We start from the raw sequence: 21,867 nt of genomic DNA on the forward strand, positions 1-21,867 counted from the left end.
TATTGTCTTTCTTTTGATTAGAATTTGCTTGATATCTCTTTCTGTCCCTGTACCATTAGCCATTCCATGGCCTATGCTTTAGGTATTTGTCTTAGAAACAGAGTATAGCTATTATTAGGTTTTATTTTATTTTTAGTTGAATCTGACAGTCACTTTTTTTGTGTGTGTGTGGTACGCGGGCCTCTCACTGTTGTGGCCTCTCCCGTTGCGGAGTGCAGGCTCAGGACACACAGGCTCAGCGGCCATGGCTCACAGGGCTAGCCGCTTCGCGGCATGTGGGATCTTCCCAGACCAGGGCACGAACGCGTGTCCCTTGCATCGGCAGGCGGACTCTCAACCACTGCGCCACCAGGGAAGCCCAGACAGTCACTTTTAATTGGCCTTAAAATGATCCACTTCCCAGGATCATACCAGCCCCTCTTGAAGTTTCTGGCTGAAACTCGATTTCCCTCCTCTCTGGTTATTTGAAGCCACAGTATCTGCATAGCACTGTTGATTTAGTAATCTCAATCTCACTGGACTTAAATGGAATGATTCTAATATTTTAGGTGTGCTGTCGTCAGTCAACATGTTTGTATATAGTAAATATTTAGTGAATTAAATTATTTTAATGTATTTATCATTAAATTTTTCCTTGTAATATTAGTTGGTTAATTTATAAACCATCTTTTTTAAACTTTCTGTTTTAGTCCCAGAAATCCTGGATAGAAAGCACTTTGACCAAGAGGGAATGTGTATACATTATACCAAGTTCAAAAGACCCTCACAGGTAAGCATACTTCTCTTTCTTCTGGGTTCTTCTAGAAATAAATAAATAAATAAATTTATTTACCTACCTACCTTATATTTTTGGCTACGTTGGGTCTTAATTGTGGCACACGAGATCTTCGTTGAGGCATGCAGGATCTTTCATTATGGAGCACGGTCTCTTTGTTGTGGCACTTGGGCTTCTCTTTAGTTGCGATGTGTGGGATTTTTGTCTCTAGTTGTGGCGCGAGGGCTCCAGTGCACATGGGCTCTGTAGCTGTGGTGCGTGGGCTCTCTTGTCGAGGTGCGTGGGCTTAGTTGCCGCGCGGCATGTGGGATCTTAGTTCCCTGACCAGGGATTGAACCTGCGTCTGCTGCATTGGAAGGCGGATTCTTTACCACTGGACCACCAAGGAAGTCCCTCTTCTAGAAATTTAGATGTAAATTATATTGCTATTTATTTATTAAAAATTTAAATTATTATTTGTAGTTACTGTTAACTTTTGTGCTTACTCTTAATTATTCTTTTAGGATTAGGAGAAGGAGCTATCATAGCAAAATATCAGTGTTCTGGAGTTCTTAATGACATTTCACAACATCTTCTTCAAAGTGGTGTTCCATCCCTAATCTCTTCTTCAAAGTGTTGTTCCATCCCTAATCTCCCCCGTATCATACTAGTGTATTACAAAGACAGTTAAGGCTCTCTTTTTTAATTGATTCACTGATACTGAGAACTTAAAAATGTTTGTGTATCGGTTTAATGGGCATCTACTGAGTGCCCAACACTATGGTTTATGCTGAAGAAACCAATATGAACCTAATAGTTGCTGGTTTTGTTTGCCAAAATATAGCTATAATGAGCACTTAGTGGAAAACTTGTCACCAGAGATTCTGTTGGCATCTCTGATTGTCTTTTGGTCTTTAAAATGGCTTTGATAATAGAAAAAATTTTAAGTAAAGGACAGTAGTTAGAATTCAAGAAAAAGACCTGTTGAGGTATTTATTGAAGAAATATTTTTCCTAATTTTTTTCTTTTTCTTTAGACCTAAAAATAGCAAGAAGCTTAAAAGGGTAAATCAAAAATACAGTTATTTTCTGGCCTACAGAGCACCTCTTTTCACAGGCATTTAGGAAAAATTAATTGAAAAAGGCATTTACAAGGATTTTTAGTCTTCTTACCTTTGCTGTCTCCTGTTAAACCCTGTTTGCTATGTAGTAATCTTCTCTGCAACTTTACTTCCATTTACTATATGGCTCTTATGAAAATACAGCCAAGTAAGTAATCTTTTATTAACTGATGTATTTTAAATTATAGCACCTGTCACCATTATTGTCCATAGTGAGTTTTTGGTAAATATTTGTTGAATAGAATTTCTGAACCTTTTGTTTGTTACATTACATAAACCTGCTGTTTGAATTCAACATTTCTCTTTTTTTTTAAACAGCAAAAAATACCTATTTTGAATATATCTCTCACTTAAACAAATTTCCATCATAAGAGGAATGTGCATAATAACTTTTGGAAAGTTTTGAGATGCAGAAAGTAGGCTCAGGGACTTCCCTTGTGGCGCAGTGGTTAAGAATCCACCTGCCAATGCAGGGGACACGGGTTTGATCCCTGGTCCAGGAAGTTGTCACATGCAGCGGCGCATCTAAGCCTGTGTGCCCCAACTACTGAGCCTGCGCTGTAGAGCCTGCGAGCCACAGCTACTGAAGCCCGTGCGCCTAGAGACCGTGCTCCGCAACAAGAGAAACCACTGCAATGAGAAGCCCATGCACCGCAATGAAGAGTAGCCCCCGCTCGCCACAACCAGAGAAAGCCCGCACACAGCAGCCAAGACCCAGAGCAGCCAAAAATAAATAAATAAATATATTTATTTATTTAATTAAAAAAGTTACTCTGTCATTAAAAAAAAGAAAGTAGGCACAATACTCAGTTTCAAAACATGAAGACAGTCATTATTAATAACATTGCACCTATTTTTAATCTTTTCTCAGTGCATAGCTTTCGTTTTAAAATATTGCTAAATTCAGTCTATACGTAAAGCTTTGAATCTGCTTTTTAACAAAATGTTATAGGAATTACATTTTTTCATGATACAGATATTTTATAAGAACGGTAGTTAATATTCTGTTAGTGTATGTATCACAATTCATATACCTATCCTACTCTTTGCCGTTTGAGTTATTTTCAGTTTTTAGCATTATAAATTAAAATTAGGTCACAATGGAGATCTTAGTGGATAAAACTTTTTTGTGTTTAAAGTTTTATTCCCGCTTAGTATGTGTAATGCCAAAAAACTTTACAAAAGATAAAAGAATACACATTATCACCAGTAGTGACGAGATTGCCTGAATATTGACTAGAGTAATATGATCCATCATCTTCAAGAAAAAGTGATGAGTAGAAAATAGTGTATGTATTAAATTTGCATTTATTTGATTACTGTTGAGAAAACATTTTTAATATTCTTTAATATTCCCCCAATTTTTGTTAATTTCTGTAAATGTCTTTTTAGATCATTAAAATAGATAACCTTAATGTCTCTTCCAATCATTATTCTATGATTTATTTGTATTTCTTACTAATTATTAAAGATAGGTTTTATTACAAGATAAGATTACATTTCTTAACCAGAGAGCATAAGTGACATTTCCCAGGTCACATGGCTAATAATTCATAAAGATTGGATTAGAATTTAGATCTGCCAGTTCTAAATAAGACTGTGTTGTTCTTCCATTTAGAGAAAATTATAGTTTTGCTTTATTAAGAAATAGATTGTATTATCATTAAGGAGCTTATTTCTTGTAATTTTGTTAATTTTACTTTGCAGTAGAAATAATACAAGTCCTCATTAGGTGTTAAAGAAATCTCAAGCTGTTATTAAATACCCTTGCCTGTAGCCATCCATATGAGACCTAATTTACAAACACCATTAGCTGGTCATTTTTTCCTACACTAATTGGATTTTAAAATTAATTTAATATGAATAGGTTAATCATTGATTTACAAGGTACCAAAAATTATAAGTGAAAGCCTCGTTTTTACCACTGTGCCTTAACTATAAGTTCCCCTCCCTAAAGGAAACTGGTGTTACCTATTCCTTGGGATACCTTTCAGAAATAGATATACTCTTTGTCTGACCAAGCAGATGTATATTTATTCCTCCCTCTTCCCTATTAAATTCATACTGTTTATCTCGTGTTTATTATCTTGGCAATAACCACTTTGCTCTTAATTTTTGCATCCTTTTTAATTATATATCTGGATCATAATTTTAGTATTCCCTTAGGACATTTTAGCTATTCTGTTTTTTTGCTGTTAGAAAAAAAAATTCTGTTAGGTTTTTCAGCAGTAGCCGTCCCTGACTCCTTGTTTGGTACCTTACAATAAATGCTGGTCTTTCCTTCACCACAATAAATGAATGAATGAATGAATGAATGAATAAAAATCCTATAGTAAATAACCTTATAAGTGAATCATTTTACACATATGCTGTAGATATTTTTTGACCTTCACTCTTAGTACTTTAGACTTAGAGAAAGAGTCTGCATTTTTCATTTTGATAAGTATTGCCAAATTGCCCTCCATAGAGAGTTTATCAGTTTATACTCCTCCCAGCAGATATGAGGCAACTTTCCTCTATATTCTCACCAAGATACTGTCTTAAAGGATTAAAAAATTTTTTTTTCTAATCAAATACCTTTTCATGTTTGTTTTTACTGTGAATTATCTGTTTATATATTTTCCTATTTTATATTGATTCAGTGAAGCTCTTATATATTAGGAAAACTAACATCTTGTCTGCAAATATTTTTTCTCAGTTTACCTTTAGACTTTATGAGTGACATATTTTTGCCACATAAAAATGTTGTATTTTTTATGTAGTTAAATCTGTCAGTCTTTTCTCTTATGGTTTCTGGGTTTTAAGTCACAACTAATTATATTTAAAATATGAAAATCATGTTAGTTTTAAAAAGTAGTTATTTGAATATGTAAATTAAGGTATAAATGTCTTGTGCTATCTACTGAAAAATTAAACTAAATACATAATTTTTCCTTTGTTTTGTATTTTTTAATGGATTTTATATAGTTTAAACTAAAAAAAATTTTTCCCTTTAAGTAATAGATTTACCTTGTTTTATAGGTGCCTTCCAGGATGTCAAATTTGTCAACAACTCGTCAGGTAATTTTCATAAGTTCATTGCACAAATTTTGAAAAATAAAACTAATGTATAAAAGAAATCAGAATACATTGGGATAAATTCACAGGCCATTATGTTTAAGGGTTACTTTACTCAGACTTGGGAGGTGAAGGATCAGGCAAAGCTGCTTGAAACTCAAGTGTAGGTATCTGAGCAGAGTTCTAAAGCTGAATGTGACTTAGGTAAAGATTGAGGGAAAGGGATTTTAGGCAGAGAGAACAGGATGTGGGAAGGCCTGGCAGTGAAAAAGATTATGGTTCTGTCAGGAAACTATAGGCTGTAGAATGTAAGATGGATATTGGAGAGATCAGAGTCTGGAGAAATAAGTAGGGCCAGATCATTTAAGCTCTTTGTGTACTATGCCACACAGTTTTGATTTCATGTTAAAAGGGTATTATATAGGGAAGTAACATGTTTAGTTTTTTTTTTTTTCCTCAATAAAAGCAGTTGGTATTTTGAGGAGATTGGATTGGGAGAAAAAAATAGTTTAGAAACTTTTGGAGTAATTCTGGCAAAAAATGAGAGCCTGAATTAAGATAGTGGCTATGGTGATGAAGGAGAAGTAGGCATATTTGAAGGGATTAATCAGACAAATTCAGTAGGATTTGGTGGATGTATGGAGAAAGGGAAGATTTGAGGATGGTACCTAAATTTCTTACTTAGGCAACTAATTAAAGAGTAATGTTGTTCTTTTAAGCTGTGATGAAAGAAGACAAGAGGAAGATGAGAAGGTCTCTTGGTGGTGGGCTAGGAAAAGAATTGCATAGAATATGTTCATTTAGATATATTGAGTTGTTTTAGCATCTCCAGTCCTGTTAATTTGTTCCTCTAGATGGGAAGTTTTCTGTCTGGTGTCTTTACACTCAGGCTGAAGAGCTTTCTTTAGCATTTGGTATAATGCAGATATACTGGAGAGGAATTTTCTCAGCTTGGTTTATCTGAAAATATGTTTATTTTACTCTCATTTTTAAAGGATATTTTCACTGAATGTGGAATTCTGAGTTGACACTTTTCTCGTTCCAGTGCTTTGAAGATACCATTATATTGTCTTCTAGCTGTTGGTTTCTAGTGAGAAGTCAGCTGTCGTTAGTGTAGTTGCTCTCCTGTGTGTAATGGGTCTTTTTTTCCTCTGGCTATTTTAAGGATTTTTTTTTTCCCCTGTAATTCTGGATTTCAACAGCAGGTCTATGATGTGCCTAGGAATGGTTCTTTTTGTACTTCTTGCATAAATATCTGCAAGTTCATATTTTTCACCAAATTTATAAGTTTTCAGCCATTGTTTCCTAAAATACTTTTCTGCCCCATTCTCTATCTCTCTTCCCTCAGAAACTCCAGTTATACATATATTAGATTGCTTGATATTTTCCACAAGTCACTGAGGCCCTGTTTCATTTTTATTTAATTAAAATAATTTTTCCCATTTATTAGATTAGATCATTTGTATTGATCTGTCTTCAGGTTCACTAACACTTATTTCTGCAATCTCCAATGCTGTTTTGCCCATCCAGTAGGAAGTAGATGCCCCATACTAAATTTAGAAGACTGTATCATCAAATACTAATGTATTTATACTATTTTAATTCTATGGTGAAGGTATTAATTTACTGATATCCTAAAATCAAAAAGATTAATTTTCATACTCTGAGTTCATTTATTTTCATATGGTTTTTCATTGACTAATTTTTTAAAAGGTCTTTTTAAAATTTTATTACTTTTTTCCTTTAGGTGTTTTTGTGGTCGCTTGGTCAAGCAACATGCTTGTTTTACTGCAAGTCTTGCCATGAAATACTCAGATGTGAAATTGGGTGACCATTTTAATCAGACATTAGAAGAGTGGTCTGTGGAAAAACATACAGAACAGAGCCCAACGGATGCTTATGGAGTCATAAATTTTCAAGGGGGTTCTCATTCCTACAGAGCTAAGGTATGTCATGTATTTGAGTTTCTTCATTTACCTTATTACCTAATAATGTACGTTTATTACCTGACAATAATATTGTGTCAGAAAATTAGTTTCAATCATTTCCTTATGTATTTTGAAGTTCTTTGTATAGGTACATATATGAATATAGAATTGTTATATCTTGTTGAATTGAACCTTTTTTTTTAGTTTAGTCTACTATCTCACTTTTTCTTTTCTTTTTGATCTTTTGGATTAAGTATTTTTTTATTAAGCTTTCCTTCTTTATAGCATTTTATTTATACATTGTTTTTCTATTCTTTAGATTAATCTTATAATAAATACTATAAAATGCATTTATAACTTGTTACTGTTATAAATTAGTACTTTTACCACTTCCTGGACAACGCAAGAAACTTTAGAATACTTGTGACTACATTTTTTTCCCTCATGACTAATGTGCTCTTGTTGGCATGAATTTTATTTCTTCGTGTATTAAACTTCCAAATCATAATTATTATTCATTTAGATGTATCAACATATTATCCCGTAGATTGTTCCACCTGCCTCCCTCCCTGCCTTGATTTGATAAGCAGTGCCAAATGCTGGGCCTGTCTCTCCATTTTTTCTATTCTCTTGGATCCTGATCCCACAAGTTGTCACTGCTTTGGTAGCTCACTGATAGCTTAACAACAGGTGTTATTTATCTAGTTTCTAGTTTCTTTAGTTCCCAGGGGCAGTTAGTTGAAAACAACCTAGTCCATCATTGCTGGAAATGGAATTCCTCATTTATTACTAACATAATCTTTTTTTAAAAAAAATTAACTTTAGATTGTTTTCCAAACATTACTTAATGTACCCAAGTATAGTAATGAGTTAAACAGAACTAATGCAGAAAGAGTACAGAACAAATCTCATTACAAATCATTCTTAAAGGATTCTGGAGTCTTCTCAGTTTTATATAATTCTGATATTTTGGGATAATTTTCCTTGGTGTTTGATCTCTATTTGTAAAGGAATTGGCAATATGTTGTTTTGCAAAGAACCTTTATTAGAGATGATTAAAAGTGTTTTTCTGGGCTTCCCTGGTGGCGCAGTGGTTGAGAGTCCGCCTGCCGTTGCAGGGGACACGGGTTTGTGCCCCGGTCCGGGAAGATCCCACATGCCGCAGAGCGGCTAGGCCCGTGAGCCATGGCCGCTGAGCCTGCACGTCTGGAGCCTGTGCTCCGCAATGGGAGAGGCCACAACAGTGAGAGGCCTGTGTACCACAAAAAAAAAAGTGTTTTTCTTCCAACATCTGAATATTTTAGATTTCTTACGAGCTAAGTCATAGGTGCTTTAGATAAAGAAAATGAATTACAGTAGTCATAGCAAGTAAATTTTGTGATGTCACCTACCAGAAAGATCCTTTTTTTAATCTTTCAAACCAGAGGAACTTACTCCACAGATATGATAGCTTATTTTCTTATAGAATGATTTTTCAAAAATTAAAGTGGTGATTCCATCTGAACACCTTGAAATACTGAGCAAAATTTATTATTTTCAGCAATTTGTGAGTCAAATCCACAGTTACTTCCAGTGAAGGAAACAATCATCTGTATTAAAAAAATCTGTGTTACTTTACTGCATAGTCACAATTCTGATCAATGGATTAGATCATTGATCAAACTTTCAAACAGATAATTCAGTATTTGCCTCTCATAGTTGCAAGAGTTGTAGAAGTCTCCATGTTTTCACCATTCTTCTCTTATTTTCCCTTTTCCCATCATCATACCTATCCTTAACACTTCTCACTCAATGCATACTTATAGTTAAACAAGGCAATGAGTACTGTGGATAAATTTGTAAATCAGATGAATGGTAATTAAGTTTATATAAACAGAAAGAGTAACAAATTTACGTCTTGGTTTAAAAATTACAGTGCCACTACTTCTGTAGCTCTTATGGAATGATTTTCCAACTTTAAAATCGTTTGCTATTGCTTATTCCTAGAAGTGTAAATATATTGCAAGTAGCCTGTGAAATCTATTTTATAATAATCTGATCCAAACAAAATTTTTCTTAAGTCATATAATGTTGCATTTTGAAACCTATGAATATTCAATTGTTAATTATTGTTTTAAAATCTTTTTTATTAGTATGTGAGGCTATCATATGACACCAAACCTGAAGTCATTCTACAACTTCTGCTTAAAGAATGGCAAATGGAATTACCCAAACTTGTTATCTCTGTACACGGTGGCATGCAGAAATTTGAGCTTCACCCACGAATCAAGCAGTTGCTTGGAAAGGGTCTTATTAAAGCTGCAGTTACAACTGGAGCCTGGATTTTAACAGGAGGAGTAAACACAGGTAATGTGATTATACCAATTTTATTTGATGTGCTTGTAAATTCTTCATAATATCAATTAGATATTTGAAAAGTCAACACTGAATATAAATATATTCAATTCTTCTGTTAAATAATCTACTTCCTAAGTATAAATGCTAACTGAAAAAGTATTTGGTTTTCATTTATTCTTTTAAAAGAATAATATGCTTTATCATTCACTTTGTTTTAATTAAGACTTTATTTATTTATTTATTTCTGGCCATGCTGTGCGGCTTGTGGGATCTTAGTTCCCGGACCAGGGATTGAATCCGGGACTCCCGTCCCTCCGTGAAAGCACCAAGTCCTAACCACTGGACTGCCAGGGAATCCCCAAGAATAATATGCTTTAGAGCAGGGGTTTGCAAACTGTGGCTCCATGCACCAAATCCAGCCTACTCCTTATTTTTGTAAATAAAGGTTTTTTGGAATGCAGCCACACTCATTTGTATCATACTTTTGTGCTACAAAAGCAGAGCTGAGTGGTCTGACAAAGACTGTATGCCCTGCAAAGCCTAAAATATTTACAATTTGGTCCTTTATAAGAAAGTTTGTTGACTCCCTACTGTAAAGTGAAGTGTTGTTCTTGTCTCTCTGTGACTACTGGTAAATTGAGAGAAGAATGGCAATTCATTGCCTAGACACTGGTAAGAAATAGCTTTTCAAATTAATTTTTAATGTACTATAATCTTTCATTCTAAGTCTTCCCTGTCAGATAGACAGGTTGGATATATTGAAGGCAAATTAATTTTAATATCCAAAGTAAAACATAGTTATTATTTAAATTAGCTTGGAAAAATCTAATTTGTTATCAGCAACTGTGTTTTGAACCTCATTGTGTGTCAGGCACTCTTCTGGCTGCTGAAAATATATCATTCCACAAAATAAAATATTTACCTTCGTGGAACTTATATTCTAGTGGGGAAGATGCAAACAACAAACATAACTAAATAGTGTATAATAAATTAGATGATAAGTGCTTTGGAGACACATGAAATACAGAGGAGGGATAGTGAGGGATGGTCGAGGGGACTTCATTGATAAGGTGACATTTGAGTAGAGATGTAAGGAAATGAAGTGAGCAAGATAAGAATAATGTGGGGCAGAGCATTTAAAGGAGAAGTGGCAAGTGTTGGAAGAATAGTAAGAAAGGTCCAGTGTAGCTTGACTGGAATGAGCAAGGAGTGCCAAATGATGAAATCAGAAAGTCATGGGTGAGTGGTGGTGGTGGTAGGCCTGGCGTGGGGTGGGGTGGTGAATAGCATGGGCAAGAGACAGATCATCATATAAGGCCTTGTAGGCCATCATAAGCACTATGACTTTTAATCGAATGAGAAGGGGAGATTTTAAACAGAGAGTTGACAAGAGCAAAGATCACTTGAATGATGGTTTAAAAATAGACTGTAAACAGGCAAGGCATCACTTGGAAGAACAGTGAAGGTGCTGTTTCCATAATCCATGTTAGGAATGAGATCTAATGCATTATAAAAATCAAATCGAGTGATGCACTGGTTTGCTAGGGCTGCTGTAATAAAATACCACAGACTTGGTGGCTTAAACAAAAGAAATTTATTTTCTCACAGTTCTGGAGACCCAAGATCAAGATGTTAACAGGTTTGGTTCCTCCTGAGGCATCTCCTTGACTTTCAGATGGCTCTCTTCTCCCTGTGTCCTCCTGTGGCCTTCCCCCTGTGCATGTGCATCCCTGGTGTCTCTTTTTGTGTCCAAATTTCCCCTTCTTATAAGGACACCAGTCAGATTGGATTAGGGCCCACCCTAACAGCCTCATTTTCACATGATAACCTAAAGAACCTATTTCCAAATACAGTCACATTCTGAGGTACTGGGATTAGGATTGCAACATAGGAATTTTGGAGAGGTTACAGTTCAGTCCATAACAAGTGATAATGAGAAGTTGTGTGCTCTTTTGAATTATCTTTTCTACTTTCCTCCCAGTTTTGACTCAGTTGGAAAACTTTTGTAGTTTTTTGTGAGCATGTGTGCTTTGCTTATAGTCCTGAGCCATACTCTTCTTTTTTTTAAGATGATGTTTAGAGCAGTAACAAAAACTACAGTTAACATGAGGAATCTAAGAGAGGAGACTAGGCCTAACAACATGGTAAAAGTTAGTTTTATGTGTGTTTCAGGCAGTTGTAGTGATTTGACATTGTGGGGGTTTTTTTTCTTTTTTGTCCTTGTATTTTCTTTTGTAAGTTTGTCTTTTGGACCTTGTTGCCTTTTATCTAGTGTATGTAAAGAAAAATACCACCAATTGTAATGTTATTGAGCAAAGGATTCTTCTGAACACTGTAAAGACTTCCAAATAAAATGAATTAAATTTTGTATGAACAGGTGTGGCAAAACATGTTGGTGATGCCCTTAAAGAACATACTTCCAGATCATCTCGAAAGATTTGCACTATCGGAATAGCTCCGTGGGGAGTGATTGAAAACAGAAATGATCTTGTTGGGAGAGATGTAAGAGTGCTTTTTAAATTTTCTTACATTTAAACTTATGTATAAACAGAATTAGAGCAAGAATAATGCGAAGTCAACCTAAAATATTCATGATCATACCACGACCGTTTCGAAAATGCATTCATAGATACAAAAAGTAGTGTTAATACATTGTTTCTGCCTTCTTTTGTATAACTATTTCACACCGTTTCCATGTCATGCCAGTCTTTGTTATTAAATTTTTAATGGTGACATTCTATTAAGAATTAATTGTATTGTCTGTAAGAGTAGTAATCAAATACCGGTGTTTTATTCAAGTAGGTTAAAGACATATGAATTGCTTATAGATATCTTTCAAGAGATTATTAAAAAGGAATTACTGAATTATAATGATCACTTTCAAGTGCAATTGAATTTCTAACATCAATTTTAAAGATTCTACTTATGACTGGAAAAATAACTATGACATTTGATTGCTTTTATTCAGTGTCCTTTATATATTTCACTTTATTCAGTAATAACTTAATAGTTTCTTCACATTGTTTGTTTATTTGCTTGTTTGCTGCTGTTTCCTTTGCATGGGATGATGAAATATGGTATATTCTGCAATGATAGCCGAAATACAATACTGTGGTTCAACCCATTATTGAATAATCTTCAGCTGCTTAAAAGCTCATGCTTTTTGATATATTCTTTTACATTTTCTATTTGTTGCTATGCATAAATAGAATCTTACCTCCTACTTGCCTTTACAGATTATTTCAAAATTTGTTTTTACTTTATATTAAATTTAATCCTGCCCACTAACTCTCAATGTTTGCTATTGTTTAGGTGGTTGCTCCTTACCAAACGTTATTGAACCCTCTGAGCAAATTGAATGTTCTGAATAATCTACATTCCCATTTCATATTGGTGGATGATGGCACTGTTGGAAAGTATGGGGCAGAAGTCAGACTGAGAAGAGAACTTGAAAAAACTATTAATCAGCAAAGAATTCATGCTAGTAAGGGAATTTATAAATTTTTTGTTGTTGAAATTATCCTGGGCTGTATTAATTGCCAGCAGCATTCTAAAAAAGGTAGACTGTTCTTTAAGTGTTCATTTCCTTATGTAGCAGGATAACATACAAAACAACCATGAATGACTGACCTTACACAAAATAAGATCTAGGAAAGGAAGTCTGAGATTAAATAGGGTACTCAGATAACAAAGCCAAAGCCACAGAGGTTCATTGGAAGCTTTGTTGCTATTGTAATCCCACTGCAGCTCAAGGAATTCAGAAATATTCTTAATGTATGACATATTCCAATACCCGACTTTGAAATTCAAGATTGAAGAGGAAAAATATACTTTATTGTGAAGTAAGAATCACCTTGCTTAAAGTTGATAACACGAGTAGGTATCACTCTTTGGTAGATAATGTCTTAAAAGTTGGTATTTTTGACACTGGTCTTCCTTTCTTTTTTTTTTTTTTACATCTTTATTGGAGTATAATTGCTTTACAATGGTGTGTTAGTTTCTGCTTTATAACAAAGTGAATCAGCCATACATATACATATGTTCCCATATCTCTTCCCTCTTGCGTCTCCCTCTCTCCCACCCTCCCCATCCCACCCCTCCAGGTGGTCACAAAGCACCGAGCTGATCCCCCTGTGCCATGCGGCTGCCCCCCACCAGCTATCTACCTTACGTTTGGTAGTGTATATATGTCCATGCCTCTCTCTCGCTTTGTCACAGATTACCCTTCCCCCTCCCCATATCCTCAAGTCCATTCTCTAGTAGCTCTGTGTCTTTATTCCTGTCTTACCCCTAGGTCCTTCGTGACATTTTTTTTCCCCTTAAATTCCATATATATGTGTTAGCATACGGTATTTGTCTTTCTCTTTCTGACTTACTTCACTCTGTATGACACACTCTAGGTCTATCCACCTCATTACAAATAGCTCAATTTCGTTTCTTTTTATGGCTGAGTAATATTCCATTGTATATATGTGCCACATCTTCTTTATCCATTCATCCGATGATGGACACTTAGGTTGTTTCCATCTCCTGGCTATTGTAAATAGAGCTGCAATGAACATTGTGGTACATGACTCTTTTTGAATTATGGTTTTCTCAGGGTATATGCCCAGTAGTGGGATTGCTGGGGCATATGGTAGTTCTATTTTTAGTTTTTTAAGGAACCTCCATACTGTTCTCCATAGTGGCTGTACCAGTTGACATTCCCACCAGCAGTGCAAGAGGGTTCCCTTTTCTCCACACCCTCTCCAGCATTTATTGTTTCTAAATTTTTTGATGATGGCCATTCTGACTGGTGTGAGATGATATCTCATTGTAGTTTTGATTTGCATTTCTCTAATGATTAAGGATGTTGAGCATTCTTTCATGTGTTTATTGGCTGGCAGTCTGTGTATCTTCTTTGGAGAAATGTCTATTTAGGTCTTCTGCCCATTTTTGGATTGGGTTGTTTGTTTTTTTGTTATTGAGCTGCATGAGCTGCTTATAAATTTTGGAGATTAATCCTTTGTCATTTGCTTCGTTTGCAAATATTTTCTCCCATTCTGAGGGTTGTCTTTTGGTCTTGTTTATGGTTTCCTTTGCTGTGCAAAAGCTTTGAAGTTTCATAGGTCCCATTTATTTTTGTTTTTATTTCCATTTCTCTAGGAGGTGGGTCAAAAAGGATCTTGCTGTGATTTATGTCATAGAGTGTTCTGCCTATGTTTTCTTCTAAGAGTTTGATAGTTTCTGGCCTTACATTTAGGTCTTTAATCCATTTTGAGGTTATTTTTGTGTATGGTGTTAGGGAGTGATCTAATCTCAAACTTTTACATGTACCTGTCCAGCTTCCCCAGCACCACTTATTGAAGAGGCTGTCCTTCTCCACTGTACGTTCCTGCCTCCTTTATCAAAGATAAGGTGACCATATGTGTGTGGGTTTATCTCTGGGCTTTCTATCCTGTTCTATTGATCTATCTTTCTGTTTTTGTGCCAGTACCGTACTGTCTTGATTACTGTAGCTTTGTAGTATAGTCTGAAGTCAGGGAGCCTGATTCCTCCAGCTCCGTTTTTCATTCTCAAGATTGCTTTGGCTATTCGGGGTCTTTTGTGTTTCCATACAAATTATGAAATTTTTTGTTCTAGTTCTGTGAAAAATGCCAGTGGTAGTTTGATAAGGATTGCATTGAATCTGTAGATTGCTTTGGGTACTAGAGTCATTTTCACAATGTTGATTCTTCCAATCCAAGAACATAGTATATCTGTCCGTCTATTTGTGTCATGTTTAATTTCTTTCATCGGTGTCTTATAATTTTCTGCATACAGGTCTTTTGTCTCCTTAGGTAGGTTTATTCCTAGATATTTTATTCTTTCTGTTGCAATGGTAAATGTGAGTGATTTCTTGATTTCACTTTCAGATTTTTCATCATTAGTGTATAGGAATGCCAGAGATTTCTGTGCATTAATTTTGTATCCTACTACTTTACCAAATTCATTGATTAGCTCTAGTAGTTTTCTGGTAGCATCTTTAGGATTCTCTATGTATAGTGTCCTGTCATCTGCAAACAGTGACAGCTTTACTTCTTCTTCTCTGATTTGGATTCTTTTTATTTCCTTTTCTTCTCTGATTGCTGTGGCTAAAACTTCCAAAACTGTGTTGAATAAGAGCAGTGAGAGTGGGCAACATTGTCTTGTTCCTGATCTTAGTGGAAATGGTTTCAGTTTTTCACCATTGAGAATGATGTTGGCTGTGGGTTTGTCATATATGGCCTTTATTATGTGGAGGAAAGTTCCCTCTATGCCTACTTTCTGCAGGGTTTTTATCATAAATGGGTGTTGAATTTTGTCAAAGGCTTTCTCTGCATCTATTGAGATGATCATATGGTTTTTCTCCTTCAATTTGTTAAGATGGTGTATCACGTTGATTGATTTGCGTATATTGAAGAATCCTTGCATTCCTGGAATAAACCCCACTTGATCATGGTGTATGATCCTTTTAACGTGCTGTTGGATTCTGTTTGCTAGTATTTTGTTGAGGATTTTTACATCTATGTTCATCAGTGATATTGGCCTGTAGTTTTCTTTCTTTGTGACATCCTTGTCTGGTTTTGGTATCAGGGTGATGGTGGCCTCGTAAAATGAGTTTGGGAGTGTTCCTCCCTCTGCTATAGTTTGGAAGAGTTTGAGAAGGACAGGTGTTAGCTCTTCTCTAAATGTTTGATAGAATTCGCCTGTGAAGCCATCTGGTCCTGGGCTTTTGTTTGTTGGAAGATTTTTAATCACAGTTTCAATTTCAGTGCTTGTGATTGGTCTGTTCATATTTTCTATTTCTTCCTGATTCAGTCTTGGCATGTTGTGCATTTCTAAGAATTTGTCCATTTCTTCCAGGTTGTCCATTTTATTGGCATAGAGTTGCTTGTAGTAATCTCTCATGATCTTTTGTATTTCTGCAGTGTCAGTTGTTACTTCTCCTTTTTCATTTCTAATTCTATTGATTTGAGTCTTCTCCCTTTTTTTCTTGATCAGTCTGGCTAATGGTTTATCAATTTTGTTTATCTTCTCAATGAACCAGCTTTTAGTTTTATTGATCTTTGCTATCATTTCCTTCATTTCTTTTTCATTTATTTCTGCTCTGATCTTTATGATTTCTTTCCGTCTGCTAACTTTGGGTGTTTTTGTTCTTCTTTCTCTGATTGCTTTAGGTGCAAGGTTAGGTTGTTTATTCGAGATGTTTCCTGTTTCTTAAGGTAGAATTGTATTGCTATAAACTTCCCTCTTAGAACTGCTTTTGCTGCATCCCATAGGTTTTGGGTTGTCATGTCTCCATTGTCATTTGTTTCTAGGTATTTTTAATTTCTCTTTGATTTCTTCAGTGATCACTTCGTTATTAAGTAGTATATTGTTTAGCCTCCATGTGTTTGTATTTTTTACAGATCTTTTCCTGGAATTGATATCTAGTCTCATAGCGTTGTGGTCGGAAAAGATACTTGATACAATTTCAATGTTCTTAAATTTACCAAGGCTTGATTTGTGACCTAAGATATGATCTATCCTGGAGAGTGTTCCATGAGCACTTGAGAAAAAGTGTATTCTGTTGTTTTTGGATGGAATGTCCTATAAATATCAATTAAGTCCATCGTGTTTAATGTATCATTTAAAGAATGTGTTTCCTTATTTATTTTCATTTTGGATGATCTGGCCATTGGTGAAAGTGGGGTGTTAAAGTTCCCTACTATGAATGTGTTACTGTCGATTTCCCCTTTTATGGCTGTTAGTATTTGCCTTATGTATTGAGGTGCTTGTATGTTGGGTGCATAAATATTTACAATTGTTATACCTTCTTCTTGGATCGATCCCTTGATCATTATGTAGTGTCCTTCTTTGTCTCTTCTAATAGTCTTTATTTTAAAGTCTATTTGGTCTGATATGGGAATTGCTACTCCAGCTCTCTTTTGGTTTCCATTTGCATGGAATATCTTTTTCCATCCTCTTACTTTCAGTCTGTATGTGTCTCTAGGTCTGAAGTGGGTCTCTTGTAGACAGCATATAGATGGGTCTTGTATTTGTATCCATTCAGCCAATCTGTGTCTTTTGGTGGGAGCATTTAGTCCATTTACATGTAAGGTAATTATCGATATGTATGTTCCTATTCCCATTTTCTTAATTGTTTTGGGTTCGTTATTGTAGGCCTTTTCCTTCTCTTGTGTTTTTTGCCTACAGAAGTTCCTTTAGCATTTGTTGTAAAGCTGGTTTGGTGGTGCTGAACTCTCTCAGCTTTTGCTTGTCTGTAAAGGTTTTAATTTCTCCATCAAATCTGAATGAGATCCTTGCTGGGTAGAGTATTCTTGGTTGCAGGTTTTTCTCCTTCATCACTTTAAATATGTCCTGCCACTCCCTTCTGGCTTGCAGAGTTTCTGCTGAAAGATCAGCTGTTAACCTTATGGGGATTCCCTTGTGTGTTTTTGTTGTTTTTCCCTTGCTGCTTTTAATATGTTTTCTTTGTGTTTATTTTTGACAGTTTGATTAATATGTGTCTTGGCGTGTTTCTCCTTGGATTTATCCTGTATGGGACTCTCTGTGCTTCCTGGATTTGATTAACTATTTCCTTTCCCATGTTTGGGAAGTTTTCAGCTATAATCTCTTCAAATATTTTCTCAGTCCCTTTCTTTTTCTCTTCTTCTTCTGGGACCCCTATAATTTGAATGTTGGTGCGTTTAATGTTGTCCCAGAGGTTCTGAGATTGTCCTCAATTCTTTTCATTCTTTTTTCTTTATTCTGCTCTGCACTAGTTACTTCCACTATTTTATTTTCCAGGTCACTTATCCGTTCTTCTGCCTCAGTTATTCTGCTATTGATCCCATCTAGAGTATTTTTCATTTCATTTACTGTGTTGTTCATTGCTGTTTGTTTCATCTTTAGTTCTTCTAGGTCCTTGTTAAATGTTTCTTGCATTTTGTCTATTTCCAAGATTTTGGATCATCTTTACTATCATAATTCTGAATGCTTTTTCAGGTAGACTGCCTATTTCCTCTTCATTTGTTAGGTCTGGTGGGTTTTTATCTTGTCCCTTCATCTGCTGTGTGTTTTTCTGTCTTCTCCTTTTGCTTATCTTACTGTGTTTGGGGTCTCCTTTTTGCAGGCTGCAGGTTCGTAGTTCCCGTTGTTTTTGGTGTCTGTCCCCAGTGGCTAAGGTTGGTTCAGTGGGTTGTGTAGGGTTCCTCGTGGAGGGGACTAGTGTCTGTGTTCTGGTGGATGAGGCTGGTCTTGTCTTTCTGGTGGGCAGGTCCATGTCTGGTGGTGTGTTTTGGTGTGTCTGTGGACTTATTATGATTTTAGGTAACCTCTCTGCTAATGGGTGGGGTTGTGTTCCTGTCTTGCTAGTTGTTTGTCATAGGGTGCCCCGCACTGTAGATTGCTGGTCGTTGAGTGAAGCTGGGTGTTGGTGTTGAGATGGAGATCTTTGGGAGATTTTCGCTGTTTGATATTATGTGGAACTGGGAGGTCTCTTGTTGACCAGTGTCCTGAAGTTGACTCTCCCACCTCAGAGGCACAGCACTGACTCCTGGCTGCAGCACCAAGAGCCTTTCATCCACATGGCTCAGAATAAAAGGTGGAAAAAGTAGAAAGAAAGAATTAGAAGAAAGAAAGAAAGAAAGAAAAGAAAGGAAGGAAGGAAGGAAAGAAGGGAGGGAAGGAGGAAGGAAGGAAGGAGGGATCGAGGGAAGGAAGGAGAAAAGAACGAAAGAAGATAAAGTAAGATAAAGTAAGATAAAATATAATAAAGTTATTAAAACAAAAAATATTAAGAAAAAATTAAAGAAGGAAAAAAACGGACAGATAGAACCCTAGGACAAATGGTGGAAGCAAAGCTATACAGACAAAATCTCACACAGAAGCATACACATTCTCACAAAAAGAGGAAAAGGGGAAAAAATCATAAATCTTGCTCTCAAAGTCCACCTCCTCAATTTGGGATGATTCGTTGTCTATTCATGTATTCCATAGATGCAGGGTACATCACGTTGATTGTGGAGCTTTAATCCACTGCTTCTGAGGCTTCTGGGAGAGATTTCCCTTTCTCTTCTTTGTTCTCACAGCTCCCGGGGCTCTGCTTTGGATTTGGCCCCGCCTCTGCATGTAGGTCTGTTCTTCGCTCAGACGGGACGGGGTTAAAGGAGCAGCTGCTTCAGGGAGTTTGGCTCACTCAGCCCGGGGTGGGGGGGGCACGGAGTGCGGTGGGGGGGGTAGCTTGTGGCAGAGGCCGGCGTTACGTTGCACTAGACTGAGGTGCACCGTGCGTTCTCCCGGGGAAGTTGTCCCTGGATCCTGGGACCCTGGCAGTGGTGGGCTGCACAGGCTCCCTGGAAGGGGGTGTGTGGTTAGTGACCTGTGCTTGCACACACAGGCTTCTTGGTGGCGGCAGCAGCAGCCTTAGCATCTCTTGCCAGTCTCTGGGGTCCGCGCTGTTAGCTGCGGCTCGCGCCCATTCTCTGGAGCTCCTTTAAGCAGCGCTCTTAATCCCCTGTCCTTGCGCACCAGGAAACAAAGAGGGAAGAAAAAGTCTCTTGCCTCTTCGGCAGGTCCAGACTTTTCCCCGGACTCCCTCCCGGCTAGCCGTGGTGCACTAACCCCCTGCAGGCTGTGTTCTAGCCGCCAACTCCAGTCCTCTCCCTGCGCTCCGACTAAAGCCTGAGCCTCAGCTCCCAGCCCCACCCGCCCCGGCCGTTGAGCAGACAAGCCTCTCGGGCTGGTGAGTGCCGGTCGGCACCGATCCTCTGTGCGGGAATCTCCCCAGTTTGCCCTCCGCACCCCTGTTGCTGTGCTTTCCTCCGCGGCCCTGAAGCTTTCCCCCTCCATCACCCGCAGTCTCCGTCCGTGAAGGGGCTTCCTAGTGTGTGGAAACCTTTCCTCCTTCACAGCTCCCTCCCACTGGTGCAGGTCCCGTCCCTATCCTTTTGTCTCTGTTTATTTTTTCTTTTGCCCTACCCAGGTACGTGGGGAGTTTCTTGCCTTTTGGGAGGTTTGAGGTCTTCTGCCAGCGTTCAGTAGGTGTTCTGTAGGCGTTGTGCCACGTGTAGATGTATTTCTGGTGTATCTGTGGGGAGGAAGGTGATCTCTGCATCTTACTCTTCCGCCATCTTCCCCTCGTCTTCTGGTCTTCCTGTCTGACCATGGTCAAACTTTCTGGCTCAACATCTGGATTTTTATTTCCAAAAAAAAAATTTTATAATTTTAGGAGACCAAGGAGGTGAGCTCTATGACAAAGTGAAATAGAAATACAAACTTATAGAACAGTATTTTCAGATTATGATGGAGTCATAGCATTTCCTAAAAATTAGGAATATCTTATTATCCTTCATACCCCACTAGGGAATACCTATATTTTGGATTCGTTCACTGCAGTACAAGTTATTGTAAAACAAAAATTGGTATTCACTGAATTTTTTGTTACTCTTAATAGAGGTCTTGGATTTTTTTGATCTGTTTTGCCTATGTAATCCTGATTCTGTTAATTTCTATATTAATGTCTCAATGCATTTGGAATCAACAATAGACATTTTAAAAGTGATTAAAGACAAATACATATGAGAAGTTCAACTCATAAAGTATTAAAAAACTGAAAACCAAATTGGTGTTTTAATTTCTTGTCGAGTTAAAGTTAGTGAAATATACAAAATAATTATTGCTTTTCAGTGAATATATAAATTATAGTGTGTGCCTCATTATATATTGGATTTTCTAATTTTGTTATTTAGAACAGACTTAAAGTCAGTGCAAAAGTAATTTATTCAGTATTTAATTTATTTATATCAGACTATATATATCATGTTGAGTACGTAAAATTAAGTCAACACAGTCTTATAAGAAATTATATTTCGGCATTTTATTTTTGATTGAGTGAAAACTAAGATTAAATTACTGAATTTTGCCTAATATCATAATTAATCTTTTACCTTTTTTAAGGAATTGGTCAAGGTGTTCCTGTGGTGGCACTTATATTTGAGGGTGGGCCAAACGTTATCCTCACAGTTTTAGAATACCTTCAGGAAAGTCCTCCTGTTCCAGTCGTCGTATGTGAAGGAACAGGCAGGGCTGCAGATCTACTAGCATATATTCATAAACAGACAGAAGAAGGAGGGTAAGTGTATGATTACAACATATTTTTAATAATTTTATGTAAAGAAGCTGTGGTTTTTAGAATATTAGATTCATTTCAGTGTTTTAATAATATGAAAATACCTTCTTAAGTCTTGAGGAAATAGCCTGTCTGATACATTATTGGAATGAATTAAAATATAAGTCTTTGTAGTGGACAGTTTTCAAAGACCTGTTAAATAGACAGAGGCACGTATCTTTTGACGCAACAGTTCCATTTCTGATAATTGTTCCTACAAATGTACTTGCACACATGTGAAATAACTTATATAAAGTTACTCAATACAGTGTGGTTTGTAACAGTAAAAGATTGGAACAAAATAGAACATTTATATCAAGGGGACTAGATAAATAACTTAAGGTACCTCTGCACAACGGAGTAGTTTGTAGTTACATAAGGTATCTGTATATTAGATTTGGAAAGATTACCAAAATATATATGTAAAAAAAGGAAAATGTACAGTAACATGTAGATTTTGGCACCTTTTATGAAGGAAAAAAGACAAGGAGATAATTGTATGTATTGAAAGAGATCCTCA

The 21,867-nt window shown here is 36.4% G+C and overlaps 1 protein-coding gene across 5 annotated transcripts in view; it reads left to right on the plus strand.

Moving 5' to 3' along the window:
* Positions 1 to 21,867, plus strand: part of TRPM7 (transient receptor potential cation channel subfamily M member 7) — a 120,825-nt gene that overhangs the window by 25,610 nt on the left and 73,348 nt on the right. For all 5 annotated transcript variants that reach the window (XM_049706034.1, XM_033408418.2, XM_033408416.2 and 2 more), the window contains exons 2-8: positions 690 to 769; positions 4,896 to 4,934; positions 6,679 to 6,877; positions 8,992 to 9,205; positions 11,574 to 11,698; positions 12,509 to 12,680; positions 21,137 to 21,311. In XM_049706034.1, the coding sequence (XP_049561991.1) occupies positions 690 to 769; positions 4,896 to 4,934; positions 6,679 to 6,877; positions 8,992 to 9,205; positions 11,574 to 11,698; positions 12,509 to 12,680; positions 21,137 to 21,311 (1,004 nt within the window). The remainder of the gene's footprint in view (positions 1 to 689; positions 770 to 4,895; positions 4,935 to 6,678; positions 6,878 to 8,991; positions 9,206 to 11,573; positions 11,699 to 12,508; positions 12,681 to 21,136; positions 21,312 to 21,867) is intronic.

Source organism: Orcinus orca, chromosome 2 (assembly GCF_937001465.1).
Source record: "Orcinus orca chromosome 2, mOrcOrc1.1, whole genome shotgun sequence".
In the NCBI taxonomy this organism is placed as follows: Eukaryota; Metazoa; Chordata; class Mammalia; order Artiodactyla; family Delphinidae; genus Orcinus; species Orcinus orca.